This window comes from Orbicella franksi, chromosome 9 (genome assembly GCF_964199315.1).
Source record: "Orbicella franksi chromosome 9, jaOrbFran1.1, whole genome shotgun sequence".
Lineage (NCBI taxonomy): Eukaryota > Metazoa > Cnidaria > Anthozoa > Scleractinia > Merulinidae > Orbicella > Orbicella franksi.
Genome location: NC_138153.1, coordinates 3880401 through 3889299, shown reverse-complemented (window position 1 = coordinate 3889299; position 8899 = coordinate 3880401). Strand labels below are relative to the sequence as shown.

The window sequence follows — 8899 nt, the reverse complement described above, 5'->3', positions numbered from 1 at the left end:
TTCCAGATGAGTGTGAAATTTAAGGAAAGTACACAGTGGTGTAAGTTTTATCACGTGGCAACGGCCATAGCAACGACTGTTTACTATAAGAACGTGACCAAAAATATAGATTATTTTTAACTTATATGAACGAAACTATTTAGAAAAAACTTTTAAGACATGCACAACTCGATTGGTATAATTATTTGCGAAAAGCTTTGCCTCAAATTGCCATCACAGGCTCATCCATTTCCCTTATGACAAGGAATATTTCCCACAACTGCGGTAACTTTTTACAAAATAGAACAAACCATTGCACCCCCTCCCCCGAGATCCAATCTGCACCCTCCCCCCCCCCCCCCCACTATTTGTGGCTCGTTAAATGCTTAATACTTCGTGTAAGAAACTTAAAGTGCATTTTTCTCAAAAGGTTACTTTTGTACCGACTGACTTCGCGCCAACATTTCTACTTTGCAAGGTTTTTAAGTAGAATTTCTGAAACTTGGGCTCATCAAAGACCAATAGTGTCATGATGATATAAACCAAAAAAATCGTAACATTTCAAGGTCTGTCACGTGACATGAGATGATTTGTCCACTGGGTGTGGTAAAAAATAAGGTTATTTCCAAATAAAGCTGTAAAAAGCACTGAAAATAAGAGTTAACTGTCAAAACTTAGGTTCATATCACAGAACAAAACAGAAACTTACATGATATGCTTATTTGACAGTCTATTCTTGTTTTGTAAAAGAGCAGGAAGTGTTGGCGTCAATACTATAAAACACTACTTCAAAAGGCTGTGGCTGGTTTCCATAGCAACCATTTTGAGTAAAACTCTAGAAATTTAATTTCTCTTCTTGAGTGCAATAGCACACAATTGATCTTTCTTTACCATATTTAAACAAACTTTTTGGTCCATATTGAGGGTACCATACCACCTTGAAAAGATGAAACGCAGTGGAAACGACACGTACCTGATACCTTAAGTAGAGTCACGAGATCTATCAGCATGAAAACGAGGCTGATTTTCAAAATTACACAACTGGTAGCGTTAGCAAACGTAAACTGGGGGACGCATCAATTTCGAGATCAGTGCTGATTAAGTACACGAGAATATGATCATAATCTCTTGCTAAGTATCAGTAGCTGCTGGTAAAAATAGAACAGGTGTATAAGTAGTAAGACATTTTATTTTAATAACTTTTCTATTACCAAACGCCATTTTGAATCTCTTCAAAATGATTTCTAAATTAGTTATCAAGATGCTTATCAGTTTTATTGTTACTAAAGATGAATGAAATTAACAGTTTTAATTTGTTAGTTGGGCAGATATCTGTGATAAAGAGAGATCGTCTGTTCAGGATTTATCCAAGACCTCATTCTGTTTTGTACCATATCGACATTTTCAAATCCGTTCTTTAATCCATGGGCAGCCAACCTTCCTACAAGCTTCGTCAATGGACCGACCTCTGGGTGGGTAAGGAGAGTTGCTAGTTTCATCCACTTGTCAATCTCTTCTTCGCAGTGGTTGATCTCAGAGCTCAGTGGCTCCAATCTACACACAATGTAGATGTCAGACTTATCAAAGGCATTCCTCATTTGGTGTTGCTGCCTGAACATTAAGACAGATCTGAAATCTAGGATTTAAAAAAAAACTGATCGCTCATTTTACAGTGATGAAGAATTGACAGTTTGATTATGAGCTCGCATAGAAGTCGCGAGCCAATAATCTAATTGTGTACTATTCTTTCAAAACTTTAGCTCTTCGCTTACACTTCGAAAATGGAAAGAATTAAGCGTCGCCCGTTTTGTTAACAACCGCACATGTACACCGTGTCAGGCTACTCACTACCTACAACCAGGAGCCCATGACCCATAGGCCATGGACTCCTGCTACAAAAGAATATATAGTGAGTAGCGTATATTAGCCAGTAAGAGAACCGCATTCGGGGAAGAACGCAAGTAGATTTATACTAATGCCTAATAAATGCTCTGCGAGCAGCACTGAAAGAGTATCAGCTTTAAGTTTCGCACAGTAAGCAAAAAAGTTCGAGACCGTTAATTTGTTAGGCGATATTGTACCAGTGCGCGGTCACGTGCGAGCTAGGTCAATAAGAGATTTATTTCATGACTTCATGATTGAAAGACGTCAGCTATGAAAACTTTACCCGGTCCAATACTCAGAAGATAATCGACTGGCAACATTAAAGACAGTGAAGCGCTCTGATTGGGTGATTTTATTCTAACAACTAAGTCATTGGAACTAGCGTTTTGTTTAATTTCCAACATAAAAGGGTTAAGACAAACTTAAAATCATACATGCTCTTTATTTTGTGAAGATTTTGTTTTGTGTAATCTAAAGAGAGCAAAATATAAAGTACAGCTGTTATATTCAAGGCCTGAGAATGTATAAAGAGGCTGTGAACCATATGATTTGAAATGATTTCAGATTAAAATTTCTTACACCTAAGGGCGGCATGGAAAGTCATGAGATTTAATCAATTTTTTATTTGAAAACAAATTCTCTGTTTTCCAGTTAGGAATGAGTGATATGAGCTTCTTAAAACACACTACCTGCTTGGACGCCAGTTTCTTCCCCTACTTCACGAACGGCTGTTTCCTCTAAACATGTCAAGGAAAAAGAATATATTACAAACGATAACTTCATCAGTAATCATCAGTAATTGCACAACGAGTTGAGTAATTCTAAAGAGGCTAAAGCCGCTTATTGTTAAAAAATAAATTAAAAGAGGTAAGGCTGACTCTCTTGTGAAATTCCCAACTTCCTACAGGCCCAGGTTTATAAAACGTAAACAATTGCAAAAAAGGTGATTTGAATATGGAGGCCAAAAATGAAGAAGTCCAAAAATATCTGTCGCAGTGTTTCTTTTCAACTGAGGTCTCATAAATTCAATTTTAAATATTATGTTTTATTATATGGCTGCGTCTCACAAAGACTGGGAACTACCGAATTCACGAATATGATTGGCTGAAATCGATATTGACCGCGGTCTAGATTTTCCCATCTAGATCTGCATCTAGCTAGACCGGTTTCATTTTGCGTTGACAAAGTAGCAAACTAAACTACAGAAATGTTCACCATTTTCTTTTATTTTCTTCTCAATCATTTATGGCACTGCCAAAAAGCCTGATGACAAAACAAACAAGTAAAGAGAACGAGCAAATTTCGGCAGGTTTAAGTTAAGCTCATCGCCGTTCGCAAGCAAACTGTCCGCAAACCGGTTACATTAAACGAATTAAAGTTTTCTTCTTTGCCATATAATAAACATCTTATTAACCGAGCTAAGTCGGTCTGTATGGGAGAATCTTGACCTCGGTCGTGTGTACAGACCTCACTGCGTTCGGTCTGTACTCACGACCTCGGTCAAGATTCTCCCATACAGACCTCCAGCTCGGTTAATAAGAGCTAAATATATCTTTCGTGAGTAACTCACCAAAATTTTCCTGTTCATTTGAAAGTCCTCCAGGAAATTTCCACATTTTAGGTCTCCTTGTTTGTCCAAATTTATACTGCAATGTTAAGAGCAATGCTAATATTATCATCACCAAACTAATCACCAAAACCTGTGGATCAGGGATGGTGCTGTGGTGAGAGCGCTTACCTCCCACCAATATGGCCCCGCCCGGTGTCATATATGGGTTGACTTTGTTGTTGGTTCTCGCCTTCCTCCGAGGATTTTTGTAATATTGTAATTTATTTATTTGTACTAAGCGTTTTACTAGGTAGGGCGGTTTTCGAATGATGACTGTAGTAAAAACAAACCAAAAGTAAACTCGTCTTCTGAGTCAGTCTTATCAAAGGAAAATGAACGCTATACAACAGTCATCAGAGCTCAAAACAAAACCACTGAGGTGGCGCTTTCTATACTACCGAAACTTCTTGAACTTTTGAAACGGGCACAAACGGAACGGAAATTTCTTACAAAAGTTCCTAGAAAATCCGACACTCACTAATAATCCGAAACGCGAACCATTCAGCAGGAAATTCCGAAAACGTTTCGGTTGAATGGAAGGCGCCCTACAATACGGTGCAAGGCTGGCAAAAACGCTCACAAGTCACGACTGGTGTCGATTTGGTTTTGGAAAACTGGCCGAAAAATTTAATGCTCACTTTGATTGGCTGAAGCATGCTGCAGTAATTTATAAACCAATCATATCACAGAGCTAAGCGATAGCAAAACCAATTAAAGTACGAGGCCTCGTCCACACTACACCGGAGGAATTTGAAAACGGAGGTTTCACTCTGCAAACGCATCAAATGTTTTCCGTCCACACTACGCCGGAGGAATTCAAAAATGAAACGAAGCTCCGTTTTCAAATTTTTCTGGCATAGTGTGGACGGGGACTGAAAGTAAGAAGCTCCTTGCGATAGTCAAAACAAAAAAAAAAAACGCGCAAAAACGTCAGTTCTGAATTGCAGTAATTACAACATTTCAAGTACGACAAAAATTCGAGTTCTTAGCGTCGATTGTGTAAGCAAGTTGTTTCCTATGATGGACCCCTATAATGATACACCTGTATGCCGCGCAGAGAGCTTTAATTTTGGGAGGCGGCGTGGCCGAGTGGTTTAGGGCGCTGGATTTGAAATCTGGAGGTCCCTGGTTCAAATCCTCCGCCCTACCGCTATCTGGATTTGTTCTCGGTAGCCCCGAGTTCAACTCCTCGACCGCGTTGTGTAAAAAGCCAACTGGTCAGCCTCCCACCAGTTGGGATTCTTAATTGTTTATGTTATATTTGAAATATTTGTTTGTTTATTTACAGTGTCCCCAATTAGCACATTAGTGCTAAATACATCGACACTTATATAAAGTGATTATTATTATTATTATTATTATTATTATTATTATTAGATACAGAGATCGTTACGCTGATTTGCCAATGTATATTTAACCACACGTTTTGTGTGCACTTACCGTATATTTGTCCTGAACTACCAACACCTCACTTGTTTTACTGTTGAGGACAACACCTGAAAATAATCAACATATCGCGTAAGAAAAAAAAAACACACGGTAAAAATCAAGAAGATGAAGGGTGACAGAGTTAACTGGGAAATTAGAGAACTTAAGCAAACAACGACGACGGCGGCAACGAGAATCTCACCACTTCGACTTTGTTACGCCATGTCAACAATTTTTTTCGTATTTTTCATAGAAACTAAAACCGCATGCGTAATTTAACAAATATGCGAATTTTCATGAGAATCCGTTACAAAGCATGGAAATATGAAGATCACGAAATGTATGCCAACTCAGGCGTCAATCAAAAAGGCTTCCCGGACAGATCTACACTTACAGTCGCTAAACCCGCGCCTTAATTAAATAGTAATGGCATCATACATTTAAAAGCAGGTCACTGTCTTCACCAACGCGCTACTACTCAGTTCACCTTTAACACCAACTACATAAATTTGCACTTTTGAATAGATATATGCATTCTTCTGCATTCAAACCTGGACTTGTTTATCCATGACGCCTCATGATCACACACAACGGTAAACATCGATCAAGGTCCAATTCGTCAACGAAATTTTCTCCGTATACTCGTTATATCACGGAAATTTAACCGTTAAACAGCTGAAAATTTAAACGCCAACCGTTAGAAAGGTACAGTATATATTTTTTTGACCGTCAACCGTCAAAGGTGACCCAGCCCCATTGAGATCCCCAAGCTGTGTGATATATGCTTGTGATCTGAGCTGTTTCAAGCACTTATGTACGGGATGCCAAATTTCGATGACCCTATCGCTCCGGTAGATTTGATAGCTTTGAAGAAATATGATAAAGTAAAAGTTATACCTGCGACTCCAACTTGGTGAGTAGCGAAAGGTGGCACTCTACTTTCCTCGAATTGTGGGAGCCATTTTAACAGCATGGCATAATCACTGACAGCGTGATGATAAATGAAGCCATGATCAAATGCCACCGGTATCAAATGGCTCTGGGCAATTGGTACTTTCATCCATGCAGACGTTTTTCTGCCTTCCTTCCAATAAAGAATGCTTTCTGGACAACAAAACAAACGGAGATAAAATGCACCTGTCTCTTGTAAGTTATGAAAAGTACATCGCGTCACGCGTGATGAGTGCGTGACGTGCTTTTAGTGTACTCTATGAAGCCAGACGCGACTTGAAGGGCAAATTATGGATAAAATTAAAAGCATACACTCGTAAACAGGACTTTGCCCCACCCCTACTGTCTTTGCTGCCCTCTACGTACCAAAAGTTAGTTTCCTGATTTCTATTAGATGATCTTATTTGCATTTTGAACTTGAAAGAAAAAATCGCTTGCACTTGACGTCATGATGTTCTAAAATCCAAAACTAAAGAGACACCACCGTTTCTATCCTCATCAGGCATAAAGTGTGCTATAGTTATATCTGTGTACAACTTTTCAGCCCAGTAGCTTGCTTCGTCTGGAAACCAGCGCATTTTGAATTTCAGAATTATGGCGTGCGTGACATGCATGAAGCTAGGAATGCGTTTTCGAAAAGTATATACTTATCTCGGGATTTTTGGCCTATTCAGAAGTTAAAGTATTAGGAAAACTGCTTATGTAAACGCTTGTTTGTTCAGTACAGATAATCAGTCTCCTAGATAGCCAAAGTAAGTTGCTCATGTTTACACTATTTTCAGGCCGCCATGTTGGTGTACCACGGAGGTACACCAACATGGCGGCTCCATACTGGGCTCTGTAAATTTGTGCAAAATGTTTCGACGAATATCTGAAGTTTAGGAAAACGCACAGCCTTAAAACTTGGAGAAGTGTCTTCTTTATCAATCTCCTATAACATCACAATTGCTTGACTTAATCCACTGAATGGTTTTCGAGTTATAGTTTTTACTGCGTGACAATGCAAGCCAAGAATACCAAACGATCCACGTTCTTCCCGTTCAATAAATGATGATTTAGGAGGGCGGTGGCATCAAACCAATCACAACTTTGACAACTTTGACAACACCTTCCTGAGTAGGATAAAAAAATCCACTAGGCTCCAAACCGAAGCACTCAACTACTTCTTAAGTTTGTGGCAGAGAGGAGGCTTTGAACCCTGGACTTCCGGATTACAAATCGACCGCTCTAACCACTAAGCCACGCGCCAACCAATTTCCCGCAAAGATCCAATTTTCAATTTTTTTGCATTGAACCCGCGAGTTGCGCGCCTCTTTCGTGTTTATGTTTTTTCAATTGTCCCAGAATAAAGAAAAGAGTTTAGTTCCTTTTGTACAACTCAATACTTCAAGAAAACGCACGCAATCGTGAAGAGGATGTGAATTTACATATCGCCTGATTAGACGCCCTTTGCCGCCCTTTGTCGCCCTTTGCCGCCCTTTGCCGTGCTATATGAAAGTTATAAATTTTCACTGGCGAACGTAACCCTTAAAATGTTGAAATGTTATCTTCAACATTAGAAAACTAATGCAGTGGTAAAGTTGACTCACCTTTCAACCTAAAAGAAAATTTATCAATGCTATAGTTTCCTCCCAGCTGGTCCAAATTCACCTCTATTCCGTCAAACTCGGCTGGCTGCCACTCCAGGCATTTCACAGCAAGTAATGCGGCAGCAGAACTGTGTTGGTTTCTACACACATAAACTTTACAAAGTCCTTTTCCAGCCGACTCGACGCATCTCTTAATCAAAGGTAACATTAAAGCGAGTCTTTTTGCACAAAATTTCAGCTGTACCTACTAGCTAGTCTGGTTGTTCTGCTTGCTGCATTAACACAGTGAAAGACAAAGCAAACAATTGATGGAGGACAGATCGAGATTTGAACGATAACAATGGCTCTAATACCATGCAAATCTAGATCCATTGATGAATAGAACAATACATGTACAATACGTACAGATTCTGGTCAGCACTGTGCGCAGTGTATATGACCTCAACCCAACTGAACTGAACATAGCAATTTCTATACCGTGCAGTATGTAAATCGATTGATAAGGATTCATTTTCAAACTGATAGATCCCTCACAGATACTGATCGAATGCTGTAACAGTGCAATGCCGAGAAGAGTACAATGCATAAATTTTGTTCTTATGCAATTCCAGTGTCACACTGACCAGGTTACAAAAAAAAAAAACATTAATTAAACACAGTTGTCTTACGTGTAGTCAAAAGGTGCAACCTCTAGCAAACGGCGCTATGTAATGTTTTTTTAGAAACTACACAAAACGATATGAAAAATGTAAGAACTTATTTACATGTTTCTTTCTTAATCCTAGTCAGTGTGACACTGGAATGTCTTGCGTGACCCTTAAGGCCACGTGCTTTTGCGTAACAGCATAATTCACGCACTGCGCTCTTCGCGGAATCGCACTGTTACTGGTGCATTTTACAGGACTCTTTTGTTTCTAATCTACATAAATGATATACAGCAAATGCTCGCAATAGCCCTTCTCACGGTTAGTTTTCATCATTTACATTACAATGAAATCTAACGTTGATGAGAGGCATGTTTCGGGCTGAAACTGCAAAATAGCCCGGTTAGGTTATATTGCAACGCAAATGAGAGAAAAAAAAAGCGCTTTTATTGTCTTTTATATCAATAATTTAAGACCGAGGGGTTGGGGGGGGGGGGTGGACTCCAATATAAAAAGGATAAGGGTGCTCTACTCACCTTTTAGGGGTTACCTCAAAGGGTTGCACGCGTTCGAGGTTCCTTTTAGGGTATTGAGCCAAAAAAAAAAAAATTATGTCAGGAGATAATCTGTTTTTTCAGAATTGGAACCTCTTAGGGGTGAAAAATATTTAAGCCACTCCCACAGAACAGGATCTTGGTACCTCTTAGGGGTTCTTTTCAAACTTTCCGACGAGCACCCCCGTCTTTTTTATATGGGAGTCCCCCCGGGAATTTAAGATGGCGGTCGAACGTGGCTACCGAGTTTTCCAGCCTAAG

General features: G+C 39.4%; 1 protein-coding gene across 3 annotated transcripts; it reads right to left on the bottom strand.

Moving 5' to 3' along the window:
• Positions 1–920: 920 nt before the first annotated feature.
• LOC145497554 (nucleoside diphosphate-linked moiety X motif 6-like) lies at positions 921–8118 on the bottom strand. Of its 3 annotated transcripts, XM_081477370.1 has the most exons (6): positions 7441–8118; positions 5798–6004; positions 4913–4968; positions 3434–3509; positions 2553–2600; positions 921–1615 (listed from the first exon to the last, which is right to left on the bottom strand). In XM_081477370.1, the coding sequence occupies exons 1-6, from the start codon at positions 7646–7648 to the stop codon at positions 1296–1298; spliced, it is 915 nt and encodes a 304-aa protein (XP_081333496.1). In that variant the 5' UTR covers positions 7649–8118; the 3' UTR covers positions 921–1295. The 3 variants fall into 3 exon arrangements, with proteins under 3 accessions (XP_081333496.1, XP_081333497.1, XP_081333498.1); XM_081477371.1 differs by lacking the exon at positions 2553–2600; XM_081477372.1 differs by lacking the exons at positions 2553–2600; positions 3434–3509; positions 4913–4968.
• Between the last annotated feature and the right edge of the window lie 781 nt (positions 8119–8899).